Genomic DNA, 15,116 nt, shown 5'->3' with positions numbered 1-15,116 from the left:
ACATGGGCCTTACCCTAAAGCCCATCTAATTATTTTAGTTCATTTACTTGTTCTTGGATAGTCCATCAGTATCCCAATCTCCAAGCCCAGTGGAAAGATCCAATTCAAGGCCCAAGTGAGATTAGGGTTTTCACATGAAATGATGATTAGGGTTAAGTATTTCTTACTTAACCCCTTAGGGACTTAATCCATTAAGTCCAATATTGCCTTAGGTTAATTTTCCAATGATTATTAATTAATATTTTAACTCTACTAAATAAATCTTGTGCGTGTCCCGATAAATCACCAAAATTAGGGTTTAAAGCCATTAGGGTTTCCTACCCAATACTAGCCTATTAGTCAATTGGTTGGGCTTTAAGGTCATTTTGGACCTCATTGGGCCCATTAGGGTTTCGTTAGGTCAATTAGGGCTTTTATTGGACCCATTAGAGTTTCATTAAGCCCATTAGGGTTTTTATTGTGCCCACTAGGGTTTCAAACATCCCAAACGAGTCCAAGAATGCAAACGAGGCACACCGCCACCCAACACGGTGGCCGGTGGCGGCAGCCACCACTCTACGGTGGTGGTTTGCGTTTTTCCTTTCATTATACCACTTTTGTTACAATTACAATGCTAAAACCAAATTAACACTCACATACACACCTAATCCATAGTACAACACACACAGCCACCACCACGCGGCGGCTGGTGGTGGAAGAATAGAAAGGTGGCGATAACCACCATGGTTGGCAGCCATGGTGGTCCTTCCATGGTTTCCGACCAAAAGGGCACAACCACCCTTGCGAAGCAACACCAAAAAACACACAAGCATGAACTGATCACGCAAACCCATCTATCAATGACCTGGAGGCGGAAAGCGGTGGTAGATGGTGGCTGGAAAACGGCAACAACAACAATACAGCGTCTGGCGGCGGCAGCCGTGGCTTTGGAAATGGCAGCCACCACCTCACGGTGGTGGCGGTGACTTCTCTTAGTTCCTAGCCAAGTAAGTTTGACCTAACGCGAGCAGAAGGCACACAAACCCAAACCCCGACATCAGATACGCACCCACCTCGATTGCTTTAGGGCGGAAACAAGAGTGTTTGCGATGAAAGCCACCACCTCACGGTGGTGGCGGCGGTTTGCTTATTGATTCACAACCCAGCAGCACGTCGCCCACAAACGAGATGACGTGAATCGGTAGCCCTCAGCCACCGACTGTGGTGGCGCTACGATAACGAGACGGAGGAACGATGACAGTACCCGACGAATGATCTTCTGACTTCAATGGAGACGACAGCGGTGTTATTTGGTCTGGCGACCCACAAAACCAACGTCACGGAATGCTATTCGTCCCTGTCGTGGTTGCACCATCGGTTGGCTTGGACGCGGCGGCCGGACATAGTAGTCATGAATGCGACGGCTGGAGAATGGAGGAAGGGAGAGGTGGCGGCTGGAGCTTAGAGCATCTAGGGTTAGGGTTTAGAGGGATAAACAGGTTATATACCTGGTTCCTTAGGCTTTATCCCATAATAGCAAAAATGCTCCCTCCTTGTATTATTCTTTTCAAAACAAATCCTTAATTTACCAATTAAACCCTGCCTTCTGAAAACCTTTCCAAATAAAGTCCAAAATGTTACCAATCAGCCCCTCCTCTACAAAATCTTCTCATCTTAGGTCCAGAACTTACTCTTTAGACCCTGCTTCCATAAATCCTTACAAATTAAGTCCCAAAATTACACTTTAACCCATGTAGATTCAAATCTTTACATTTGACTTCCCGAAACCAGCACCCCACTAAATATTATTCGATTTTGGGCTATAATAATACGAAATAACAATAAAAATCACTTCTCTGGGTTCCGGGTTTATTATTTAATTATTATATTTAAATGGGATGTTACAGTATTATTTAGCAAAACGAATAGATCTATATAAAATTCTTCTATATCTCTTCACCTCTTGAGATACAGTCGTTTCCTGACCTTCTCTAAGGTTTCCAGAGGGTTTGAATCACAATCCTTCTCATAAAATTGGCCATAAATCTTCTCCATTCGACCTAATGTTTGGATATATATATATATATATATATATATATATATATATATGTATATATATATATATATATATATATATATATATATATATATAGTCTCCATAAAATCTGATCACCACGGCATGGTGGATAGGCACCACGTTGTGGTCTTCATAGATATTCCGTATTCTCCAAGTCAGCTTAATGGTCACGAATCTTCCATTCGCCATGTCGTGGTGGATGATCACCACGTCGTGGTCTTTTGGATTTTGGTCCTCTTTGTCTTCTTTTTGTCTTAGCCCAAATTTTCCTGCTTCCAACTCCTTGTTTGCTTCCTTTTTATCCCGAGCATGTCTTTGCTACTACAAAACAAATTTCAACCATAATAAGTACCTTTTATCCCCAAAATAATCATAATTGTAGCTAAAAGTATTAAAAATATACACAAAATACATAACTAAATATGCACATATCAGAAGGTGAAAGGAGGGGGATATTTATTTTATTTTGTTTTTTTAATTTAAAATAATAAATAAATTAAAGAAAATGAAAAAAAAAACTATTAAGGGAAAAATAGTCATTTCATGTCAATAAGGATGTACCGTGCAAGAAAAAACAAATCCAAGGATGGTCCGAGTTAATTTTTGAAAATAAGGACTAAATGTGCATTAATAAACTATTTATTAAAGAAAAAAATATAGAATATGCATTTTAGTACATACATAAGGGATGAATGATGTAATTTACCTTAAACTTAGTTGTTGTTTCGTAAAAATTAGAGTAAATTACACGAATCATTCCTCGGTTAGGTATCAAAAAGCACGTGTAGTCCTTATTTTTAAAAATTAACCTGAACCTTCCATATGTTTTCATTTCTTTGCATGTTTAGTCCCTATCACCGTTAGCCGTTAATGATTTTCGTTTAAGTGCCCCCCAAAGCACATTAAGTCCCTCGTTTCTTTTAAATTTATCATTTTAGTCGCTCGTTTCTTTTTAAAATACTATATTTCTATTTTTTTTATATTTTTTTCATTTATTTATAATTTATCAATTAAATTAGATTAATTATAAATATTAAAAACTTATATCATTTTCATATATATATATATATCTCATTTTCTCTCTATTCCCTATCATATTTCTCAATTCGGGCAACTATCTCATATCATAGCCGACAACCATCTCCTTTCACCGTCGGCATCTTCACTAACCACATCCTGTCAACACCAAATTTGATACTATAACCAAAATCTAAATCTCAAACCTAAATCCGATACTCGAACCAGAATCTGGAACTTATAATCAACATCAAATCCTAATCTAAAACCTTTAATCGACACTGATTTTTGAGATGAAGTCCCCAATCCTAAAATCAATCATGAAATCCCTACATCAATGTAAAATCCAGAAGGACTGAGATGTAGAATCGAAACCCTAGATTTTTGTCCTATCTTCTTTCTCAAATCTTGCAACCACCACTTATCACCATTACAGAAGAAAGAAGAGTAGTCGAAATATAGATCTACGAATAGAGTATAGATCTGAAATCTAGATGTAAAAGGGTTGTTGACGACATGCCCTAAATCACTTACAGTGCCGGTGAAGACCAGGGGCAAGCAGGACTAAGGCACAGGGCCCATTCTTTTATGGGGCCCATTTTTTTTAACTATATTGAGAGTAGCCCATGAATGTAAAATTGTGAAGGCCGCAAAAAACAAACGGGAATTTCCTTCATTTGTAATTAGTCCATAAATCAACTTGTCCAGTCCACATTTGTAATTAGTTGATCAATGAATTGAGTTTGGGACGCACGCAAATAACGAACGACAAAAAGAAGGCAGAAGCGATTGGCCAATTGCGATTGATTATTCAAGCTTAGCGCTTTATCCAACATTCCAACGAGTCGGCGACCATCGATAGGAATTACCCTTTGATTGAGTTTAATCAATCACTAATTGCTAACCAGGTAAAGGGTTTTAATTTTGCAATCAAACACTCAAACCCGAATTGAACTTACAGAATTGAGAATTGGTATCAAAATTGTTTATTGTTGGTTGTAATTTTGTATTTCCTTGCAAAATTAGATTAGAGTTTTATAATTTTAGTTTATATATATATATATATATATATATATATATATATATATATATATATATATATATATATATATATTCTTTTTACAGTAAAACAAGAAATCTAGAATATATTATATATGTTATCACTTATCAAGATTTAGAATAATAGAATTCAGTCAATTTCATTCAACATTCATGTATCACATTTATACTTTATGTCTTTATACTAATATACTTTATGTCTTTATACTAATATACTTGAATGAATAGATTATCATAATCACTTTATTAGATATAACTTGAATGGTATATGACATTGAATGAATGTTGATTGTTAAATGTTGAACTTTTAGTGATGAAGTCGAAACAACCATCTGGTAGTCAAAAACGTAAGAAAATAAAACTAGATGAAGAAAAGAGAAAGGTTGACGCGGGTGCCCTAGATAAATTTATCTATAGACAACCTGTTGAAGAGCACGTTGAAGAGCATGTTAAAGAGCATGTTGAAGAGCATGTTGAAGAGAAAGAGCATGAAGAAGTAGAAGTAGAAGAGGTAGAAAATCAAGAGCACGTTAAAGAGCTTGTTGATATATGTGATCCAAGAAGGTGGGAAAAACTTAATTATGATGAGATTAAACTTTTGGTCGAGAAAGGTCCTAAAAGAGATACTAGTATTATGTATGGTCCCTATGATAAATTTGGTAGACGATTTTCCGCAGCTTTATATACTAGAACTTTACCAAATTTGGAGAAGTGTGATAGAGAATGGCTAGTATATTCAAAAGAGCAAGACAAATTATTTTGTTTCTGTTGTAAAGTATTTAGAAAAGGGATTTCGAAAGGTAAATTGGATGGTGAAGGTTATGCAGATTGGCATCATGTTACCACTAGGGTTAAAGAACATGAAATTTCCTTGGATCATCTTACAAATAGGAGTAAGTGGTTTGATATGCGTAAAAGATTGAACTTGAACGAAACAATTGATAAAGTTCAATACGAGCAATTCAAGAAAGAAAGAGATTACTGGAAAGTAGTCCTTTTGAGAATCATTGCAGTCGTGAAGTTTCTTGCTAAACATAATTTAGCATTTCGTGGATCCAATGAAAAGTTGTATCAAAAAGGTAACTATAAATTGTTTTTTTTTGTTCCAATTCCACCAAATATCTTTTTCTTAATTAAGATGTCTGATTCCACTTCTTATTTGTTAATTATATTTAATAGGTAATGGGAATTTTTTGGGTGTCATTGAAATGTTGGAAGAGTTTGACTCGGTTATCAAAGAGCACGTACGGCGGATCACAAATGACGGGCTTCATGTGCATTATCTTGGCCACACGATCCAAAATGAACTAATACTTTTGATAGCTCAAGAAATTAAAAAAGAACTTATCAAGAGGATAAAGGAAGCAAAGTACTACTCAATTATACTTGATTGTACTCCCGATTCAAGTCACCAAGAACAGATGACTATAATAGTGAGGTATTTAAAGTTATCATATAATTCTGTTACTGTCGAAGAGTCATTTTTAGGTTTTTTGAATGTTGATGATACCACTGGAAAAGGATTATTTGATATTACATTTGAGGAGTTAAAGTCTCTTGGTCTTGAAATTGATGATATGCGTGGTCAAGGCTATGATAATGGAGCAAACATGAAAGGAAAACACCAAGGAGTGCAAAAGAGATTTTTAGATATAAATCCTAGAGCATTTTACACTCCTTGTGGTTGCCATTCTCTCAATCTAACATTATGTGATATGGCTAACAAATGTGTTAAAGGAAAAAACTTTTTTGGATTTATCCAACGCATTTATACTATCTTTGCAAATTCTACTAAGAGGTGGGAAATTTTGAAAGATAATGTTAAATTTTGGAGTCTTAAGTCATTGTGTCAAACTCGTTGGGAAAGTCGGGCTGAGAGTGTAAAGGCTATTAAACTGCAACTTGTGGATGTCCGGGAAGCTTTACTTCAAGTTGGAGAAAATGATAATGATGCTGCAATTGCTAGTGAAGCAACTTTACTGGCAGAAAAAGAACTTAGTGACTTTGAATTTTTGGTATCAACTGTTATTTGGTATGAAGTACTAAACCATGTGAATATTTTAAGTAAGAAGTTACAATCAAAGGATATGCATCTTGATAATGCTATTACAGAAATAAACAAATTGATTGGGTACTTTAAGGATTATAGAGAAACTGGTTATTCAAAAGCGATTGTTGAAGCTAAGGAGATTGCTATTGAAATGGGTATCAATCCAATATTTCCACAAAAACGTTTGATTGAAAGGAAAAAAAGATTTGATGAGAGTTCAAGTAGGGAAGAAGTTTCATTTACACCTGAAGAGAATTTCAGAGTCAATTATTTCTTGTACATTGTTGATCAAGCCATTTCTTCTCTTGAGACAAGATTTGAACAATTCAAAGAATATGACAAAGTATTTGGTTTTTTATTTCCACATAATTTGAGAGGAATTGAAGATAAAGATCTTAAGTCGTATTGTCATCGTCTTGAAAATGCACTCAAGTTTGAAGAAAGATCGGATATCAATGCCGAGGAACTTTATACGAAATTGAAATTATTTGAGACATTGAAAACCAATGAATTTAGCAACCCTATAGATGTTTTGAAGTTTTTGAAAGAACTTGATTATTTCCCAAATGCATGCATTGCATATAGAATATTGTTGACTATTCCAGTAACGGTCGCATCTGCAGAAAGAAGTTTTTCAAAATTGAAGTTTGTGAAATCTTACTTACGCTCCACAATGACCCAAGAAAGACTTAGCGGTTTGGCGATGATATCTATCGAGAACGAACTCTTAGAGAGTATAGACTACGAAGATTTGATCAACCAATTTGCAATCAAGAATGCTAGAAGAGCTTCACGGATAGTTGGTTAGCTGTTACAATATGTAATTACTTATTAAAATACTATGATTTTGCTATGTTTATTGATATAAGTTTATTGTCCTTTTAATTAAAATTTAGTTTATGAAATTTAATTCGTTACATGTTAAGGCCTAAGGGCCTTTTTTATTCACCTCGTCCTGGGCATTTGAATCCTCAGGACCGGCCCTAATCACTTATTTGACCATAAAAGACAAAAGAGGATGAAAACAAAGGGAGTTGTTATTGGCGTACCCAAAATCACATATCCGAACAGAGTTATTGTCAGAATATAGATTTTCGTCTCACTTTCCTTCTCTCTCTATATTGTAGCAACACACACATACAAGGTATATGTGTTATGTGTTTCTTTTCTATGGTGAAATTAACATCACTGGTAATTAGTGGCATGTCGGTGGTTTTCCGACAGTAGTTGTGATGTTGGTGCTTTTTAGGAGTTGATCTTAAAGAAAAAAGAAGGATAAAAATATATTATGTTAGAATTTTAGGGTGGGCGGGTCGGTAGGGTGTGTGGGATCTAATTTATGATTAATACAAAATAAATTAATTAGATTAAAAATAAAATAATGAGGTTAATATAGTTTGTTGATACATGAAAGTGACCTTCGTCATCTAAATGGGTTTTTGAGAAGATGTGAAGAGTTTGAGTTGAGTTGATGCGGAGTGTTGTTTCTTTTGATGTACCAGACAGCTTATGAATATTAGAGATATAGAAGGTGACTTAACGAAGAGTTGCTAACTATTTATCTTTTGTGATACCAAAGAGTCAGAGCAATGATCACCTCTACTGACAAAGAGTGTTTGGTTGGTATTGTCAGAGCCAAGTGTGGGAGGCATGACCGTCTATTTGAACATTTCTTTTATATTATACAGTTGTGGACTTATAACTTTTGTGCTATAAATAGATGATATTGTTGATCGATTTAAGTGTTACTCATCTCATCTTCCTTGTAATTTTCTCAATATTGAAATACAAGTATCCTTATCTCCATTAGCTTGTACCGTGTTATTCATCACTTACTAACTTGTGTTTGAATGCAAACCATGTTACTATTCAACAAGTATCTTTAAATTTACGTATATTTATTGATGTACTTTGTTGCTATGTTTCATATATAATTCTGCGAACTTATTATTATTGAGCCTCTCTATGACCCATGAGATTAATTTAGCACCCTAATCTCTCTAATCAGAAGTTCTTCTCTTAACATAGTCATTTTATGTCTGGTAAAGGATAAAACATGCAAATTTAAGCTAACGGTGGTGGCGGGTGGTGGTTGGAGAAGGTGCCGACGGTGAAAGGAGATGGTTGTCGCTAATGATATGAGGTGGTTGCCCGAATTGAGAAAAAAGACATGGAATAAAGAGAAAAGGAGAGGGAGAGAGAGAGAGAGAGAGAGAGAGAGAGAGAGAGAGAGATGAAAATGATAAAAAGTTTTTAAAATTTATAATTAATCTAATTTAATTGATAATTTAATATTAACCGAAGAAAAAAAATAAAAAATAGCAATATAGTATTTTAAAAAGAAACGAGGGACTGAAATTATAAATTTAAAATAAACAAGGGACTAAACGTGTATGGATACTTAAATGGAAACCACTAACGGTTAATGGTGATAGGGACTAACCAGATAAGGAAATGAAAACATAAGGACGGTCCGAGTTAATTTTTGAAAATAAAAACTAAACGTGCTTTTTAATACGTAACCGATGGACGATTTGTGTAATTACTCTAAAAATTAACATCCACACAAAACAAAAGATAGTAAGCAAAACCTCACATAGGTCCATGGGGAGGCGGGTTGCGGGCAATTTCTAGTTGTTATTAAATGCAAAGTTTTTATGAATAGCAATTTTTTCATTTTTGGAGTTTTGCCATAAAGATTTTAGATTTTGACAGATTTAATTCCTATAATTTTTTAATTTATAGAAATAGTCATGTAAAGTTTTTTATTTACCAAAACAATCCATATGTCTAAAAATTTGTATATTGACAGGTTTGGCTCCAGTATAAAAAATAAATTACAAAAATTATCTCTATAATTTATAGGAAATTGCATTGTGTATTTTTTTTTTACAGAAACGGTCAATGTGTTTACAAAAACAAAAAAAATGTCCCCATAATTTATAGAAAATGTCATTTTGTATTTTTTTTTTTATAAAAATAGACCATATGTTTAAAAAAAATTACAAAAATAATCCCAACCTAATAGAAAATTTATAGGTTTGGTCCCTATATTTTCCTACTTCAGCAAGTTTGGTCCCCTAAAAAGTGCACACATAACAATAAAATGATTAACAATAGTACTTTCTCTTTGTCTCACTAGAACATAGTAAGAAAAACGTCGTTTGCGTCCCCCACGAAAATAGAAATAAACTCATCTCTATCCATGTCCTTATTTTGCTTACGTAGGAAGCCACCAAGTTATTTATGTCCATGGTCTTTTTTTTTTTTTTTATCACAAATCAATGTTGTATAACTTGGTTTATTCGTTTAAATATTTGGAGTCGAGTATGTTATGAGACGTTTTCTACAAATCTATCAGAAAATCAAAATCGGTTAAACCCGAAACAAATCGGTCTAACTTAGAAAAAAATTGGTCAATCTCAAAGTTTGACTTTTATTTAAATAAACAACTACGATTGCTAATTAATTAATTTAACATACATCATATATTTAGTTATTTGTTAAACCTTTTAATGTATTTTTATAAATTTTAATAAACTTATGATATTTGTTATATATATAATTTTTTCAATGCTCTCTCTGGAGTATTTGCTACTCACTAGTCGACCAATCAAAAAACACAACAAACAAAGAAAACCAAATTACAAACCCAGGATGTGAATCTCCTAATAAAACCAATATTATATAAGAATTCACATGGAAAATATATGAAGATAACCAAATTAAAAATTAGCATGTTAATTCAAATTATTTAACATGTTATTATTCTCAAATGTTATATAAAATATAAGCAGCCAAGCAGGGTATCAAACATAAGCATCAAAAAGGATTATAGATAAAATTTGTCATCAAACTTTTGTTTTTTGTTGTCGTTTAGTCATTTAAGTTCAAATCGTATTAAATTAGACCCTATAATTTTACAAATGTATAGATTTAGTTAACATGACAGACCATCTTTGGTTTCTTTATTACAAACAGATGAAATTTTTTTTGCGAATTCACATATGAACCTTCTAATAAAACCAAGATTCCATAAGAATTCACATGGGAAATATATAAGGAAAAACAAACTACAGACCCTTTTTTAATAGCTGAATTTTCAATAACCACAATATAGCAACGGGCTAGAAAAAACAAAGATAAATAGAGAGAATTACATAAGGTTTTTATGCCAACAAGTCTAGTTGCTAGAACATTTCGGATCCCTATTTTTAAATCAAGAAAATAGTTTCAACTGCCGTTCCAAAAAAAAAAAAAAAAAAAAAAATAGTTTTAACATGATATTATAAAGACAAAACTGCAAAAATAGTCTCTGTGGTTAACTGAAAATTGTCACTTTGATCCAAAAAGTTTTAGGCTAGCACCACTGGTCCAATCTTTTCATTTTGTTGCAGTTTTGGTCCAAATCCTTTTGAATCTTTTTATAATGACTGATTTACCCTTTTTATATGATTTTTTTTTCTTTTTCTTAATTTCTTTTATTTTTCTGATTTAAGAAAAACACAAAAAATAAAAACAAAAATACATACACATCCCTACTACCACACCCTACCTAGTATCTACTTAACCTGCATACGACTTCTCAGTTTGTCTTCTTATCCCACCGTTGTGACTGTCGGAAAAGAACTAGCGTCGGTGCCCAATCACCGGAGATCATCTCCAGAAAAACCCAATATATGTTCGCATCAACACCTTCGGAGGCCTGTACATCAAAAAAGAACCACCCCAAAACCACCGCCCAATCCTCCATTCTTTCTCCGATAAACCCATCTGTTATTTGCAGATTTTCAGCACCACTATGTACCTTCTCCGACGTCGTTTAACAGAAACCACCACGTACCTGGAACCACAAGTCATCATTGCTAGTGGAGAAGACGAATCAAAAATGTCGGAGCTTGATTCCAACGTTCGTCGGTGAGAAGGGCGACGACACCTCTAGGGTTTTTGCAGATCTAAAAAAATTGAACGGTTGTGTGTGTATTCGTTTTCAGGTTCATCGGTGTGGTTTCAAATCCATATTTGTGTTAATTTCTGGATTTTGTATATGAGAAGGCTAGGGTATCACAAATCAGGTAATTAGTTCTTGTGATTTTACAAATCTTGTAATCAGGTGTTCTTGTGAGTTTACAAATCCGATTGTTATTATTGATTTACAAATCTGATTGTTCATGTGTTTTGGGGCGTTCGTGTGTCGATTTATGTTGACCTTGGTAAATCTGAGTTTGGTTTGATCTTCATATGTTTATGAAAAACTGAGATTAGTTGATGTGGGTGTGTATGTGTATGTGTGTTTGTATTGAAGTTAGTTCAAATCTTCATCTTGTTCGTCTTCGTATGTGTGTATATAAATCACAGATGGTAAGAGTTTACAAATATGATAATTCTTGAGTTTGAGTTACAGATCTGGAAAATTTTGTTTAAGCATTAGATGGTAGTGACTAGTGGTGACCGGTTGTGGTGGCAGCGGTGGTGATGAGTGGTCCGATGGCGTTCACTAGTGGTTGTGGTGTCGGTCTTTTAAAGTAAGCAGTTTAAGAGAGAGAAAAAACAAGCAGTAGGATGGGCTTTATTTTTATGTTCTTTTTAATTGTTTTTTAACTGCTGTAATAAAAGAAAAAGAAAAAGTCATATAAAAAGGGCAAATTGGTCATTATAAAAGGATTCAAAAGGTTTTGGACCAAAACGACAACAAAATGAAAAGTTTGGACCAGTGGTGCTAGTGTAAAACTTTTTGGACCAAAGTGGCAATTTTCAGCTAACCACAGGGACCATTTTTTCAGTTTTGTCTATTATAAAAACAAAGTCTTTTCTAACTTCGTTAGAGCCAAAAAAAACACCAAGTATCCAAAACTCCAAAGCGTCCATAATGTTGTTAAAATGACAACCTTCGTGTAATTCTTTTTTAAAGCTGAGTGCTGCATGTCATTGACACCACCTCCAACTTTAGATGCACCTTTAAAGTTTGTATCTTTGGTCCAAAGTCTTTCAACGAGGCGTGGATGTGTTTTTCACTTGGTGTTGTTCCGAAAATTGTCTTGGGAAAGAGATAATGATGTGACGATGTCGATGACACTAATAATAATAATAATAATAATAATAATAATAATAATAATAATAATAATAATAATAATAATAATAATTAAGAGTCTAATTTAGCATGGTTTAAACTTTAAGGTGTAATTTAGCATGTATTGAATGTTAGGGTTTAATTTATCATGTTTTGAACTTAAAGGTCAGTTTCATATGTTTTGTCAGTTTTGAATTATAGACAACCAAGAAACCTAATAGGCTAATATATCTCGTCTTATTAACGAAACAATACATTTTTAAAAATTTAGGGTCTAATTTAACATAATTTTCTAAATGGTGATAAAACCAAAAGTTTGATGTCAAATTAATCAACATTACTGGCCTCAAAAATCATGCCCTAAATTCAACTTTGCTAACACCATTTTCATAATCTCTTTAGATTCTTCAACAATGTCAACGGTATGTTCATAAGTTGTTTTCGGTGATCCTTCTTCTTATCTTAACAATCTTAACAGTACATATTTATGTACTTATCAGCGGTACTTATATATAGATGTGAGTATTACCACATTGATTCAAATATCTCTTTTTGCATGATTAATAAAATTTTGTGCATATAAACATTGTTTGTGTGATAGTCAATGAGTAGAAATATATAGGTTGTTGATGCAGATCGATGATCAAGTAATACATGATCATTTCTTTATTTTAATGTCGTAGACTCACAATACCATGAAGTTCGCTAACATTAAACCGTAATGTGAGAAAAAAAATGAATTATCACACTTTGATTAGATGTCATCCTCATTGAACATGAAAATGTGATATGATTCAAGTACGTTGGAAAACTTTTAAGCACGTTGTTATTAGTCTAATTGGGCATCTTGTGATCTTGGTCCAAAACAAGGGGTAGAGTAAAACTTGGTAATTTAGCAATATTTTAATATTTATAATTAAAAGACAAATTAATGTAAAATAAACCAATTAGGATTTTATTTTTTGAGAAAATTTATCAAGGGATGATGAAGGAGGAAAAAAGTGTTTTTTAAGGTTACGGAGATTTTGATGAGCAAAGAAATTTTTGCACTTTTGTTGGTTTTTTTTTAGGGTTTGGAAATCATAGGAGAAAACCATTGGTTTGAAAGGTTTAGGAATCGATGGAGTTTTGGCATGATGTTATAGGGATGAAAGTTGGTCCAAACGTGGTCCGGATGGACCCAGACCCAGAAAACCCGAAACTGGTTAACAGGATTTTGTAGAACCGGAAACCGGACCGGTATATAGGAACTAATTCCAGTTCGGTTCCGGGTAAAATGGGTATAGAACCGGAAAACCCAAAAACATCAAAGTGGGTAGGCTGGAACCGGATAAAGTGAGTTTAGAACCGGAAAACCCGGAAAAACTGGAATTTTTTGGAAATTACTTACTACTTAGTGGTTTGAACATTGAAATTTTCAAATTGATATCCCGATTTTGGGGGACTGTAACTCATTGAATATAAAACCAAAATTATAGTCTAAAATCATGTACAAACTCTAAACTACACTCAGAAAAAAACTGCATGTCAATCCAACTTTAAACAAATGAGATATGCATGTGTAAACATTTTCACAGAATACAAAGTACAAAAACATATAGCTAAAAAGTTGAAAATTTTCAGTTTTGATATCCCGACTTCGGGGGACTATAAATCATTGAATATTAAACCAAGAATGACAAAATTATTGTCTAAACTCATGTACAAACTCTAAACTATAAATTGGAAAAAACCACATGTCAATCCGACTTCAAACGAATTAGATATTCATGTTTTAAAACTTTCACATAATACAAAAAAACTGAAAAACAAAAAACTTTCAGCTTTAATATCTCGACTTTGGGGGACTGTAAGTCAATGGATATAAAACTAAAAATGGCAAATTTATAGTCTAAAATTATGTACAAACTCTAAACTAGACGTTGGAAAAAAACGCATGCAATCGGTGTTGAAACGAATGAAATATGCATCTTTTAAACGTTTCACAAAAACCAATTCTGACCCTAAAAGTGGTTCCGGTTCCAGTTTTTAGACCCGGTTCACCCGGACCCGATAGACCCAAACCCGGAATACCCGGAACCCGGATAAAACAAAATTTTAAACCCGAAATCGGAACCGATTCTATATATTTCGGTTCTAACAGTTCCGGTTCCAGTCCGATTCCGGTTTTCCGATTCTAAATCTCATCCCTATGATGTTAGGAACACACATGTCTGTTTCTTTGATGTTTGTAGGTGCCAAAAGCAACTCAAAGACTTGTAAATTGAAAAATTGAAAACCTAGACCAAAAATAAACTAATGAGGGACTAGAAATTGCAAGATCATGAAGTTCATTTCAAATCATAGAAGACAAGGGATGAAATCCGGGGGTTGATATAAAATATAAACATATAAAGTCATTAAAATTGGTATCAAAAGTGTTAGAATCGGATTTAGCAAAGTAGGTTGCTATTTTTGGCTTTTCTACACATAAAAGGGAGACATTTGTCTTTACATAGACCGTGGGAAATCCCTTTGATATTTTACTAGTTACAAGTAAGTTGTAAACGAACACAAACAAGTGTTGTTCATATTCATTAATTTAAGTTAGCCGAACAAATAAACGAACACGAATAGATAAACAAACGATTTTTTGTTCATATCTGTTCATTTAACAAATTACATTGTTCATGTTTGTTCATTTATGTCCGTGAATATGCTAGACCAACATAAACGAACGAATATAAACATAATTGAGTATATAAACATAAACAAACATAATTGAATATATAAACATAAACAAATATATAATATAGTAATGTAATCAAAGACAATTGAACATATATAAACATCAAAGGAATTTAAAGGAATAGACATAAACGAAC

At 33.4% G+C, this 15,116-nt stretch overlaps 1 protein-coding gene across 1 annotated transcript; it reads left to right on the top strand.

The window, feature by feature from the left end:
- The first annotated feature begins 867 nt into the window (after window positions 1-867).
- LOC145098354 (uncharacterized) lies at window positions 868-6,990 on the top strand. The gene is made up of 4 exons (XM_079035992.1): window positions 868-961; window positions 4,444-4,845; window positions 4,960-5,211; window positions 5,312-6,990. The coding sequence occupies exons 1-4, from the start codon at window positions 868-870 to the stop codon at window positions 6,988-6,990; spliced, it is 2,427 nt and encodes an 808-aa protein (XP_078892118.1).
- Window positions 6,991-15,116: the final 8,126 nt, after the last annotated feature.

The sequence above is a fragment of the Lactuca serriola genome, chromosome 4, assembly GCF_051521515.1.
Source record: "Lactuca serriola cultivar US96UC23 chromosome 4, Lser_US96UC23_V15, whole genome shotgun sequence".
NCBI lineage: Eukaryota > Viridiplantae > Streptophyta > Magnoliopsida > Asterales > Asteraceae > Lactuca > Lactuca serriola.
The sequence above is the reverse complement of the archived record's forward strand: the minus strand, read 5'-3'. Positions and strand labels throughout refer to the sequence as shown.

Bases quoted from the DNA above. Each gene is read 5' to 3' on its own strand.
- LOC145098354 (XM_079035992.1), top strand. From the start codon at position 868: ATGGTGGCTGGAAAACGGCAACAACAACAATACAGCGTCTGGCGGCGG. The intron at 4,846-4,959 runs GTGATAGAGAAT...AAGGTTATGCAG, and splicing joins TTTACCAAATTTGGAGAAGT to ATTGGCATCATGTTACCACT. The intron at 5,212-5,311 runs GTAACTATAAAT...TATATTTAATAG, and splicing joins TGAAAAGTTGTATCAAAAAG to GTAATGGGAATTTTTTGGGT.